The sequence below is a fragment of the Conger conger genome, chromosome 1 (genome assembly GCF_963514075.1).
Source record: "Conger conger chromosome 1, fConCon1.1, whole genome shotgun sequence".
Taxonomy (NCBI): domain Eukaryota; kingdom Metazoa; phylum Chordata; class Actinopteri; order Anguilliformes; family Congridae; genus Conger; species Conger conger.
In genome coordinates, this window is record NC_083760.1 from 15102088 (window position 1) to 15116102 (window position 14015).

Genomic DNA, 14015 nt, shown 5'->3' on the forward strand with positions numbered 1-14015 from the left:
TGCTCAAGATTATCAAGGTTATATTTGCAGCTGATGAAAACGTATGAACATAGGCGTGATGTTGCAGGTTTAGCAGGTAAACTGAGCATGGAATACTGAAGGAGGCTTTCTGTTTGTTTTCCAGGAGCAAGGCAAGATTGGTGTTACATTTAACATCGGGACCGTTGACATCAGCGTACGGGAATCCAGCACCCCAGTGAATGATGGGAAATACCACGTGGTACGATTCAATAGAAACGGAGGCAATGCCACACTGCAGGTGGACAACTGGCCAATCAATGAGCACTACCCCACAGGTAACTTCTACCCTTTCATTCACTGATAAACACGTGAATACAGTATACGTATCTAGAAAAGAACGTTTATGAAAGACTCACTGGACAGCATTTGCTTTCAAACCACTGACAAACGCAAAGGGTTTTCCTTCTAGGACCAAATTTCCCAAATGTACCCTGAAAGTAGAGCGATGTTCTCTTTGGGTACAAATGAGTACAAAAAAGGTACAAATTAGTTATACGCTGTATATTGAACTTTTTTTTCTGTAATATCCTTTTGAGCTCAAAAACACTTTGGTGGAAGTAAGCATTAACAACTGATATGACCAGCCTTTCAAGTGCTTCACTTTACAGAGGTAAAAGACAAAGAGGAACAATCAGCTCTCTGTATGAGTCTGCCAATCACCATAATACACATGTTGTTTTTCTTATTCTCCTTTAGAAATTCCACATATGGGTGAAATTCAAATTGCGCAAGAGTCTCATTTTCCAGTATTTTTTTTTTTTTCCACAAAGCTAACGAGGTGAATGTCTTTGTCTTGTGGGAGGCTTTACTGAGGGGACATCACGCTGGCCTTTAGGGAAATGAAAGACATAAGGACTATAGTCAGCTCTCTTTGAACATGCTAAGCTACATACTGTGGGACCTGCGGTGTATTTGGTAAATAAAGACTAGCCTCTCGTATGTCATGTTCCCAAGCTGAAGAGAACAGGGCCAGAATACAAATAGGCTGCTGAAATGCTCTATTCTGTCCTCCAGTCCTTACAGTCCATTAATTTGGGAGAGAGACTCCCCATGCCCAACAATCCCCGCCGGGTTCAAACTAAATTAATTCCTACACACTGCCCTCTTCTTTGATGTCTGTATTCTTCGGTTCTTCCTTGGGTCTGCCCCATCTCCTCCATCAGAGACAAGCTTGGCTTGCAATTTTCTCGCCCCCACCTTAGAAAACAAGCATCAGGAAAGGAATCAATTGTTATGACATCTGACAAGGCAAAACTAAGGGTTAAGCTATCTCCAGTGCACTTACTGCTCCTTGTTAAAATGAACATTTCTCTGGTATAAAGAGATGGGAGGATTGGCGTTGCTGAAGCGTGCAGAATTCAAAAGGACGGGGTGAGTCATAACTAACTGCTTCCCTCAGACCCATGCTCAGCCTACGTCATGGAGTTATCTTTGTATGAGAAGAAAAAAACAAAATGACTCATGTTTGGCCTGGTGTTCATTCATCAGTGCTTGCGTTTCCCTGGCTATTCTCACTGCGGAATATTCTCCACCATAACTGGCTCAGCAAATGAGGGGCACCAATTTATTCTCCCCTAAGAGACGGCCATTGAGAGTGAAACTGGCAGTGCATGCGCTCAGCAAGCCAAGCGTCTACCTTCCCCTTAGCGCCACTGACCAGCATCCTGCAGGATATCCTTCTCCGCCACAGGCTCCCAGAGCCTTTTAATCCGGCGTCTGTTTAATCACCCGTTGTGTTCGCGGGGTTCGGGCTGCAGCGCTGCGGATGTGAGCTGCGAGGCTGCGACTGATGCGCACTGAAGAATGGCAGAAATGCGGGCCTGACACCGGGGAGGTCCCCGGCCATCATTCTGAAGGCTGTTCTAATGAGAATATGGTTTTTCAATTCAGCTGTTGTTCCGGGGAGCTGACTGGTCCCGGGTGCAGAAGTGATTTTGGGGTTTATTCCCAGAATCCTTGTTCAGAAAGTGGTTTGAAGTGTAGCGCTCAAAGCATGCATAGCACATGTAAGTTGCATGTATTGTGTAAAAGGTATTTAAATATGTAATATATTAGTTTTTAATTTCAAGATAATTCATTGACTGTGAATGATATTTCAGCAGTCTTTGAATTTTGACAGCATCTAAAGTCTTATTGGTGATGCTACTTTTCAGTTGCTACAAATTTGTTCTCCTTCCCATAGTTCTGACCCAACATTTCAGTCAGATTGGAAATAGTGTACATTAAAGTGGATTAAAGTGGTTTAGAGCATTAGTAGAACAGACATGGCATTCAGTTCAGCAGTTTAGCAGAATAATCAAACCCTGGTTCTTCTATTTTGAAAGTATTTGTAAACTTAGCAGTCACACATTTGTTTTTAACATGGCAACAACATTATTACCTTTGACCTGTACCTTCACAGCATGCGCTGAGTGCCCAGTTTTAAGTCCTACTTAATGCAGTCAGATCAAATGTTTGCCATTGGCATAGCTTAGTCACAATACCAAGTATGAGGTTGATGTTTGCCTGAAAATAGTTGTTTTTTGTCAGGAGAGCTTTGCTTTTGTCTTCGCTAAAGAAAGGCCATGCCCTTCTAGATTGGCTTACTCAGTTTAGCAGCTCATATTTAGATAGCAGCGACTGGAATTCAGACATGATTTATTTATATCCTCTAAAGGCTGTGTCATTTCATCTGTAATTACAAGTTAGGACACAATCGATACCTTCCCCTAGATGCGTAAGGCACAAGGTGCTGGATTTTCACTGTATGACACTGCAGACCTTTAAAAGGCTTAAGTAGCCCTGAAATACTTTAATCATTTTCTCATTTCTGGAGCGGGTCCATATTCTGTGCATGTAATCCTAAGAATGAAAAATGGATAGTTTGATACTGTAGCACCATGTTACACTGGAGAGGCAATTGCACGGCACAGTGAAAGCACCTTGTATGGTCCCTCCACTTCATTATAGTGGAGTCGGCTCTAGTCTCAGTGCAATCTGACAGCACGGGGAGTATCTATGCTGCTTTTATGGATGTCTCGCTTGTATAATATTTTGATATAAACGTCAGCCAAATGGACTGGTCTGCCCACAAGTTTTTTAGCTTGCAGATAAAATATTAAAAATTATATAGACAGTCACGCAAGAATGTGAACATGTAAAAGAAGTCATCAGGGGGTCTCCTCAGTCAACCCTACCCCATGTTGCTTAAGTTGAGTCATCCTATCACTGTATGACCCTATGGAACAGAGCCTTTTACAAATATTTAATTATACCTTTATTGTATTCTTTTCCGTTTTTTTATTTATTCATTTCTTCAGTCAGAACATTCATGAGTAGCCATTATGAATAACCATCTGTCAGTGCTCCAGGGGGAAAAGGACACTTCTCTATGTGCGATCATGCAGCATTAAAGCACGTTACCTTATAAAGACAACAAGTGAGGCGAGATGGTATTCATGGTATTATATGGTTCATTTTATGGGAGACTACAAGTGCCAAACATCTGCATTTTATTTTTGCAGACCAATTTTATGTGATGCAGAACAACCTAAACATTAATGTATGTTTGAATAGACACATTTAATCTTTTTGAATGTTAACACATATCCACATAATGCATTTTCATCTCTTGTCATAATAATTGAGATATATTATTTGAACATTCTCAGCTGAATCTGAATATAGCTATAGGGAGCTGAGACAATTCGATGCCAGAATTGGAATACAAATGCTGATTTATGATGAAGCATGAAATACAGCAATGCTTAATCTAAAATATGACAGCATAATTTAAGTCTACAATGTGTTCTTTAATATTTTTATATCTACTGTATACTGTAAGTATTTTTCTATGAAAATGTATTATGATCTCTAAAGGGACTCTAAAGCAAAAATAAACAAATTCATTCAATGTTTTTGCAGAATAACTATGGGACTATGTACAAGTATTTGGAGAGTTTTTGTTGTTTTAGCTCTGTACTCCAGCACAATAGATTTGGATTTGAAAAACGGTCAGCTTTAATTTGTAGATATTTACATTCATATTGACTGAACCGTGTTAGAAATGCAGACCTTTATGTGTGTAGTGCCCCCATTTTGAGGGAACAATAGGAATTGAACAATTGGCTGCTCGGCTGTTTCTTGGCCAGCTGTTTGTTGCTGCATCATTACTTCAGGCACAAGAAAACAAACAAAAGGTCTAGAGTTGATTCTTTGTGTGGAATTTGCATTCAGAGTCTGTTACTCTTGTCGCTCAAATTCAGGACCTAAGGCTACCTTCATATTACAGGCTGAAGTTTCCTGAATACTATTTTTTGCCTATATGTGACAATGTGACTAAGATAAGATTTTTTTTCTGAACTGTGTGAACACAGAGATCAGGTATTTTCATATCTGATTTTGGGAACTTCCATATGTGGTCCTACATGAGATACATATCCGATGTGTGCGACCACTGTGAGAAGTGTTAGATTGGGATTCATGCGGTTTTTCTTCAGTACCCACACTTCACTATCATCATCATCATCATCATCATCATCATCACTCCTTTGGCCTTTCTCCACCTTTTCAACTTCTGATGAAGCCTTACCAGACCTCCACAGCAAATCATCTTGGGTCTTGTCCAAAACAGCTTACCTCCCTACTATGGAGTATGCAACTTGTAAACTCAGTAGTAGGCAAGTAATCTGTTTTGACGTGGCCTTGCACCATTATTTTGTCTCTTTCCATGATTGACTGTCTCACAAATATTGCATTTTTCATTTTTAAAGCATGCGTGTGGGGGTTATGTCTGTTCACACTTGCAGTATGTCAGCTATTTTTCACTTAAACAGTTGGGATCCAATAATTGGACTCTTAACCAGTGTCATTGCAGGCCATCATGTGGTGGAAAAATCTAAATAAATCAATCAGAGCCAAAACATTTAGTGTGTCAAAATCAACTGGTGTTCTTGTTATGAAAGAAGAATGCCCTGGTGAGCACAGAAAGGTCAAACAACCTGGCATGCCACGGAGGACCACTGCAGTGAATGACTGAAGAATACTTTCAATTGAGAAGAAAACACTGTTCCCACCGTCAGAGATGAAGAAATCTATTCAGAATGTAGGGCATGTATGGATGCCACCGGAACTGGCTGACTCATTGATGATGTGACTGCTGACGGCAGCAGCAGGATGAATTGTGAAGTGTACAGAAACATCTTGTGTGCTCAGATCCAACCAAGTGCCTCAAAACTGTTTGGATGATGCTTCACCTTGCAGCAGGACAATGACCCCAAACACCGTGAAGTGGAGTGTTCATGACTGGCCCTGTCAATCACACAACCTGAATCCAATTGAGCATGTGTTTCACTTGCTGAAGACAAGACAGAAGGCAAAACAAAAAGAACTGGGGATGTCTGCAGAGCATCATCAATGTAGACACCCGGTGTATGGATATGTTTATGGGTCACAGACTTTGTTTATGGGTCAGAGGCAGTTTTCAAATACAACATGTGTTTGTGTGTGTGTGTGTGTGTGTGTGTGACTTTGCATTTGTTTGTATATTACTCCTCTACAATGAACATATTTACTACAATAGCCTTAATAAATTGGATTTTCTTGCACCACTAAGTGATCAAGGCTGCATTTTAACACCATGAAAGTCACCCATCTTTAGGCAACAAATTATGAAGAATATGTCAACAAACATCCCGCAGTTTATTTTCTCATTAGTGATTTTGTGCTGCCAAATTCTGTGCTAAAAATACTGATATAGCTCGAAAAAAAACGAAAAAAAAACTTGAAAAACTTAACAGCACAAAAATTATTTTGTACAATAGTACAGCTCTTCTAAGGCAGTTCTTTAAACAAATCCAACATCCAGTCCTGCTATACTGCACAGCTATGTATTCTGCATTGCGCTGTCAGCCAGAATATTGCAAAGTCTGTTTTATTCAGTAAGCAGTTCCAAGGTCTTTTTCCTCCATAGTTTACAGTATTTGGAAGAAACCTATTGTATTTGCATTCCTGACCTGCCTGCTCAACTGCAGTTCTGCTAGCACGTCATTTTCTGTTTTTGAGCTCCAGTCTAAATTCTCAGCGCATGCACAGTATGGAGGATTCTGCAGGCTTACAAATGGAGGGATTTAAAAAATATATTATTTAAAAAACATATTATTATCATTTTTGATGATGTGCTTGCTGAGTCCATTAGATAACGACATTTACACACAGCTATCAAGATTGAAAAACAGAGAAAATTCTTGAAGGCAAATCAGATTTTTATCCTGTGTCTTTGGCTCTCTGTCTGGTGGTTTAATGCGGTACATAACAACAGCTGGTGCAGGATGGGGTGTTATTGTACCATAGATACCTGTAAATTGGGTCAGCTAATTGGAACGTCGCCGCAAAATGGAGGTTAAAATAATTGACAGTTCCCAATAAGCCATAAAGCAGACATTTAAAATGCAGTGCAAATGAATACTGGGGCAAGTTGATGTTTAACAGGATGAAGGCGCAAACAAAAGAGGTTTAAATATGATTGAAACTGGCAGATGAAGAGGTTTATCAGAATGGAAAGCTTGAGGAAAATCTGTGTCATGTTCCCTCTCTTACCTCATTCTTGTTCTGACAGAGAGGAGGGTTCAAATATTCTGCCGCAGTCCGGTCCAATCCGGGTCTGAGAGGAAGAATGAGAGGGAAGAAGAGAAAGAGAAGGGGAGGGTGGGGAGCAGAGAAAGTGAAAGAGAGAAGCAGACGGAAGATGAAGGAGAGAGAATGAGAAAGAAGGGAGGTTGAGACAGAAGGAGAAGGAGATAGAGGGGGAAGGAGCAGCCAAGGACAAGGGCGTGAGGAAAATCAAGAGTGCAGACAGAGAATTGGGGCTGTGGGTGGGTGGGGGGAGAGAAGGGTGGGGGGGGGGTGCAGCTGAGGATCAGGTTTTGGAGAGCAAGCTCACCCGTAAAGAGACAAGCGGGAGATTATAATAAATCCCAGAAAGGCATATAAACAAATCCATGAATCATCCCAGGAAAGGTTTTTGGATTTTTTAAATAAAAAATAATTGGGTATTTACATTAATTATAACTCCCAGAGCAATATGTGTATGTTTTTGTTGCTATTCCGAAGGTGTGGTTATTACTGGAAATCAATGTGAGATATCATATTTTCAACGAAATAGCAAGTGACAGTACACTTGAAGAAGCCTCCTGCTTCCCAAAAGAGAGCTGGCTACTGATTTTGTGTTAATGCTCACACTAATAAGATTATGTAAATTGCCTTGAAATGCATGAACATGATAAACCTCTCGAGTGCGGCACATCTATGGGATAAAATAACATCCATTTGATGGTTTACAAAATACATAAAATCATCTTAGATATATTCAGGGGATACATCACCTTTTGTTGTCCACTACTTTGCAGGAATCACCTCAAACTTATACAACTTATGGACACAGTGTTGTCCCTCATCCCCCACCACCGGGTGGGAGCAGGGCCTGCTAGTGAGAGTGAAAATGATTGGCGCAGAGGCCCGTTGTCATGGTGTTCAGAGAAGAGTGCAGTGGAAGATTACGCCTGAACAACATACGTACAGTACAGTACTCCTCAGTAACATAGCAAGACAACTGACAACTGTGAAAGCATATTTGTTTGTACACGCACACATGCAGTGTATATATTTATGTGTGTGTTTAGGTACATTGCTTTATTTGTACAGTATGTGCAACGTCCATAAGTCCATCTGCCTGCCCATCTGTCTGTCTGCGTGTCTGTACCCGCATGTGTAGCGTATCTGTGCATGGCGATTTATGCGTGTCACTGTATGTGTGTGCATGTAAATATGCACCAGTGGGGCTCGTCTACAGGCTTTGATTTGGCTTCCGTTGTTCCGACCGCTGTCTCTGACACTTACAGGTCTTTGTCTTGGTAATAGGAAATGACAGCAGGGAAAATGGTGGACCATTACCGTTGCGATGGGTTATGCTATTACACTCCTCCAGTCTCCGCAGTCCAGGTCCCCAGATGGCAGTCAAATCACTGGATCATTTTTGTGTCATGAGAGCACTTTGTGGGCAGAGACCTGTCTCTGGGAGTGTGTCCCTGCCTGCCAGCCAGGTTGCCTTTGGGACTGGTGAAAAATCTATCACATTTTACTGCTTTGGTTTTTTCAATATATTTCTTTGAAACATATTTTTATGTTTGCTAATGGGCATGTTAAGTATATTTTGAGACCATCAAGTGTGAGAGCAAATTATTTAAAAGAGAGTTTAATGGTGTCCTTCCAGACACCAGAAGTTATGTTCTTTTGAGAAACATGGACATCAGGTACAGAATTATATAACAAACAGCCTGTCACTTCCTATAAATGATTTCAAAGCACTTACTTTTTGATTCTCTGACCTCCCAATCAACATGGGAAAATTACTGCACTTTGCTTAATCCCCATATTATTATACTTACATTCCTCAGTTATTTGCTCCCTTTTAAAGACTGTTCTGATAAATGATGCTTTCAACTTGCTTTGCTTTTTCCGCTCAGTGTGGCAATCTCGACAACTTTTTCTTAGAGAAACACATGCGCAAATGCGGTTACCCCATGTTGCTCAGCCTCGCGGTTATTGCGGCAAGCCTGCGGGAAGCTGTGTGCCCGGATCCCATGGGGCCTGGCTCAGATGAATGCTATTTCAGTTCAGCAACTGTTCTCCTCCCCCGGTCCTGCGTGCGGGGCGTTTCACGGGCCGGCGGTGTCAGGGGCCGGGGGACGAGCCCTGGGGATGGGGCCGGGGCCGGGGCCGGGGACGGGGACGCGTGACGCGGTTGGGTTTTGACAGTCCTGCTGGGAAGCTGTTTACCTCCACGTCCGTGTCGCTGAGAGGTCGACCTCTCTTATTTCCTCCAATGCATAATTGGCCTGATGGATGGAATAGGGGGAAGTCAAACAGTTGAAACAGGTGTTTGTGTGTTTTTACAGAGGTCGGTCGTGGCAGTTGCTGGGCTGTCTGGATACCTCGCCTCGTCCCAATCTCGTGGCAGGAAGCCATGTTCCGTAGACATGAATTGTTTTGAAATGATCAACCGCCACCTGTAGGTGGTGTCAGTTTTCAAGCTAAGGCTGAACATCTGAAGATTGGTTTTCTTTCCACGCGGCGAATCGAATGTGAATGAGGCATTCCTTCCTTTGAAATGGAATGACAGAAACACTGTTCCCTCAGATAGATGTACCAGGATGACGGCCGTGCGGAATATCTCCCTTTGAACCGGAACAGAATATGCGCCAGCTATCTCACCTTCCAAGGCCTTTGAAAATGAAGTCTCATGCCAGCCTCTCAGAGGCTGATAAGTGTAGAAAATTGCCCCCCTACAGTCTGTAATCAGATTGACAGATAGCTGTGTGAGCTCATAGTGCTCTCAGTGAGATGATAAGGAGGGCCCCCTGCTGATCTTCCTAACAGAGGACTTCAGGCGTGACCTTGTTTGCGTGCGATGCTGGATGTCTCTGCCTCGGTTAATATCGATATAATGGCTCTTAACAAACAACCTTAATGCTACTGGACAAGTAAACAGAAAATATGGTTACATCCATCCCCACCCTACAAAAAAGAAAAAGAAAACCCTGATCGGCATTTCCTGACATGACACCCCAGTGATTCTCAAAGAGTCCCTGCCTCTTATCTGTCAGGATTTAAGGTAATGATTTCCTAGGTATAAGATAAATAGTCTTGTACCCTACAAGCCAAATACGATTCCTCCTATCAAAAACAAAATCTCTCGCCCTTATAAATCTCTCCGAGGAGAAAAGATAAGCTTTCAATAAGAGCTGCCGGTCTAATCCCAGGAATAAATGAAACCACCCAGGATGCTGAGATAAATGCTTTCTCTCTCATTGTTTTTTGGAGGATATTGAGGGTGGGGGAGGAGCTGTCCCAGAACAGGCAGGTCTATCCACCCCGATGCTGATGTATTTCTGCTCAGATGAGCTTGGGCCGTGGTCACCAGTCAGGAGGAATAAAACCAAGCGTAATCTATAAACGGATCCTTGGACTCTTCACCCCAGTTCCTCTGTCCAAATCAGTGAATAAGTACAGGGTAGAGCATGACTGCGATTGATTTGCTGTCTGTTTGGAAGAAACTGATAAATATACTGCTCTGAGAATTTCGCTTAGTTTCACCATTTGCTGATTGAGCTGACTAAAGCGTAGTCTGGATGTCTGAAAGGCAATCATACAGTACATTTCAGAAACTTCACAGAGGTCAGGGAGTGTGGGAGGGGAGGTAGGAGCTATTCAAATGAAAATGTTTTTTCCCAAAAGATTGCATTAAACGAGTAATTACATTTTTTAATACAAATAATTGTATTATTTATAAGTATGTTGCGTTCAATTCATGCTAATGTGCTGTATGTATGACATTACTACTTCATATAAAACCATTAATTAACATGTTTAAAGTAATGTTTTAAGAAAATTGTTATCACAATTGGTGTACTGTATACATATATGCATTTATCATCGCCCTCATTTATTCATTAAAATACCCAGGCATCACTGCTGAACCTTTGCAAATAACAGGCAGGTTACAATAATCGCTCTCCATATGTGTGTGTGTGTTTGTGTGTGTGTCTGTGTGTGTGTGGACGTGTCTCTGTGTGTGTGTATGTGTATGTGTGTGTGTGTGTGTGTGTGTGTGTGTGGACGTGTCTGTGTGTGTGTGTGTATGTGTATGTGTGTGTGTGTGTGTGTGTGTGTGTGCGCACATGTGCATGCATGTGTGTGCCTGTGTTTAGATAAAAGTCACCAGTCAAGCTGTAATTATTATATTGTGTAATATTTGTAAAGGAACTATCTGAAACTATGTTTACTGAACTTGGTAGAACAAGGCATTGATGGCTAAAATACATCTTCTAAAAGATAATAAACATATGTATTTAACAGTGGGGAAGGCAGAGTTAGCTTATTCTGTCTTTATACATTGTCTGGCATGAAAAGTTTAAAAGCTGAGAGATAGCAGAAAGCGAGAAAGCTCTTCCCAGACAAAACACAGCTTGGTGGATTGTGCGGCAGCATAACCTATGTTCACAGCGTGAAACAGAGTAGGCCTCTGTGCACATCCCACACTGTGCCCATTTGTGTGTGCAAACCAATTGCCGGCATGGCAGCGATTGAATCCATCTATTGACACTGTTGAAATGGGGCGAGCAAGGCAGCATTAGGCAGAGGCAGGGCAGGGAGAGCGAGAGGGAGAGGGCTGGCATAACGCTGCACTCTGGGTACATTTTCGGTTGAATGAGGACGGAAGACGATTTGTGCTGCTGTGCGGCAGGGAAATTGCACTACTCTCGCCGGTGTTAGGATGAGGACTGGGGCCCTAATGGATTTCATTACAGCACTCTATTGTGTTGTATTTACTGGACATCGGCAGAGCCACACGAATAAGCAAACGGCACTAGGACAGACTCTATTGTGTTATGTGTGCCAGTAAGCTAGAATATATGCAAAACCCTATGAAAATTATTTCCAGATTGTTTTTATAGCTCCGTTGGAAAGCCTGACATGTCTTTGTTTGCTTCCCCACAGTTGCAGATTGCGCTTTTGGTCAGGTGACGGAAATAGTTGCCCTCAACACAATATTATGAATTATGATGTGAAGACATGTGGGTTTTCATTTGTTTTCTGTAGTAAAGCCTTTCCAGAAGATGTTCGAAAGATGTGATTTGCAGCCCTGACCGATGCCAATGGAAGAACCATTTTGATCCTTTTATTCAAAACAAAAAAATTGGAAATGCACAAATATCACAGCCACCAATTGTAGCTGTAGAAATATTCTCAGCTTACAGTCACAGCTCTTGTATGGTGTCAGATCCAGGGCCTACAATGTGTATACCCCTCCTGGCTATGCTATGTTTTCAAAGGAATAAGAATAATTCCATCCATAGGAGGCTGGTGAGCATGCACCCTCTATTTGACAAGATCAAAGGCGTAAGGCTCTGCTAAATTCTGACTAACCCTCATCCTTCATGAGCTACCTGTTCTCGCATTGGCCCACTATGCTTTCAGCAAAGCTGCCCGCTTTGATGTAGCTTCCATCTGTTTTTGAAAAGGCTCCATTTTCTGTTTAAATCCACAAGAAGTTTCTTTGCCCTGCGTGATGAGAACTCATGATTAAATAATGATGAACTACACTACACTTCGCCATGTGACAACTGTCACAATGTATGTTCGTGATGTTCCCGCACAACGCAGCTTCATGTTCAGCAGTGTATTTTTAGGCGTGTCCTATATCCTGCCTCTTTGACCCATTTCCATTAAATGATACAGAAACAGTCTCGTTTCCCTTTTGCACCTACTTTTGGTTCAAAACAAATGACTCTCAGAAGAAAGAATATTTACTGTTCCTACAGTGTCACGGGCAACACAGGTTAACAGAATAGTGTCGTTTCCATCCAGTTTGCAGTGTTCACTGCTCTCCACTGTAAAAGCACTTGTTCAAGGCTTTGAACGGTACAGCTCCCGCGATTTAAAGCCTGCCATCTTGTTGCCAGCTTCTCTTTGTAGCGGTGCGGCTGGGGGATTTCACGGCAGGTGTGAAGCGGCGGGCCCCGTTGCTGAGTCGCAGCAGTAGATGAACAGAGCAGGAGGATCCGAGCAGGCCGTCCTGTCAGTCACAGCGGGAGACCGCTCTCTGTGCTGGGTCCTCTCCGCTACTGCGATGCTGAACGGGGCCCCAGTCTCTCCCGCTGAACCAGGGCACTTTATGTAACTCTTCATCACGCATCCACACTCTCTGAGCACACAACGGGACGACATCACTTTCCCCACAGTTCAGTTATATTGATTTATTTTTGCATTATACTTAGTTCATATTTTTACATACATAGGCTTGTATTGAATCAGAATGTGACCTTGACGCTTGCTTACCAGCAAATGCAAGCACTTACTCTTTTTCGTTCCAATCTCAGTTTGGTGAGTTCACTTTCTGTGACCACTGAACCTGTCAAATTGTGTTTGTGAGGCAGAAAAAGACTTGCCTTGCTCAGAGAAACAAGAACTTCCTTGCTCGGTACATGAATCTGCAGACATCTGGCTACATCCTGTTCTTTAATTATTATTTCATGCTGCTAGCCCAGTGATATTGCTGAATGTGAAAAAACAACATGCATCTTCAAGTAGAGGACGGTATGGTATCGTCTGATGTGCTGTTCAGCCCCTAACAGCAACAAATGGGCAGGTGTAGGTGATCCATATTGTTTATGTGTGTGGGAAGTTACTCTGCTCCCAAAGCGTTTTGTGACATTGTGTAGCAGCTCTGGTCACCCAGGGGTTTTGAGTGTCTGCCTCCGGAGGTAGAATAATGTGGGGGCATACGACCTGCTGCCTGGATGTGAAACACGGACGGTGGGCTGCTTTTTCAGCGGGCCTCCTGACACCCTCTCCCCTGTGCGGTGGAATTTGATTCACACTGCGCCCTGTGGCGGCCTGTCTCCCTTCACCACTTGACACCGGTGTAGGAACAGCAGGACTTGGCAGCTTACCCACCCAAAATTAAATCCACCTCCCCCTCGCTCCCACCCTCCCCAGGCCCTCTCGCTGCTTCGCTAATAGCCCGATCTGTACCAGTTGTCTACAGGACTCTACCTGTGTTGCAAAAGCTCAGAAAAAGCTCAACATCTCTCATCAAAAGCTAACATCTCTCAGCAAAAGCTCAACATCTCTCAACAAAAGCTAACAGCTCTCAGCAAAAGCTAACATCTTTCAGCAAAAGCTAACATCTTTCAGCAAAAGCTCAACATCTCTCAGCAAATGCTAACATCTCTCAGCAAAAGCTCAACATCTCTCAGCAAAAGCTAACATCTCTCAGCAAAAGCTAACATCTCTCAGCAAACGCTAACATCTCTCAGCAAAAGCTCAAAATCTCTCAGCAAAAGCTAACTTCTCTCAGTGCATTTGCATTGCAGGCCCATGTCTTGTGACAACTAGTGTCATTTGAATTTCAATCCCAACATATCTGAACAAGATTGTTTTGTGTTTTTCTTCCT

At 42.5% G+C, this 14015-nt stretch overlaps 1 protein-coding gene across 18 annotated transcripts in view; it reads left to right on the forward strand.

Annotated features, from left to right (window-relative positions):
• nrxn3a (neurexin 3a) overlaps positions 1 to 14015 on the forward strand; it is a 329043-nt gene that overhangs the window by 272073 nt on the left and 42955 nt on the right. For all 18 annotated transcript variants that reach the window (XR_009708171.1, XM_061233256.1, XM_061233271.1 and 15 more), the window contains one exon: positions 125 to 296. Coding sequence is in view for 17 of the 18 variants with exons in the window: in XM_061233256.1 (XP_061089240.1) it covers positions 125 to 296 (172 nt within the window). In the remaining variant the exon portion in view is untranslated. The remainder of the gene's footprint in view (positions 1 to 124; positions 297 to 14015) is intronic.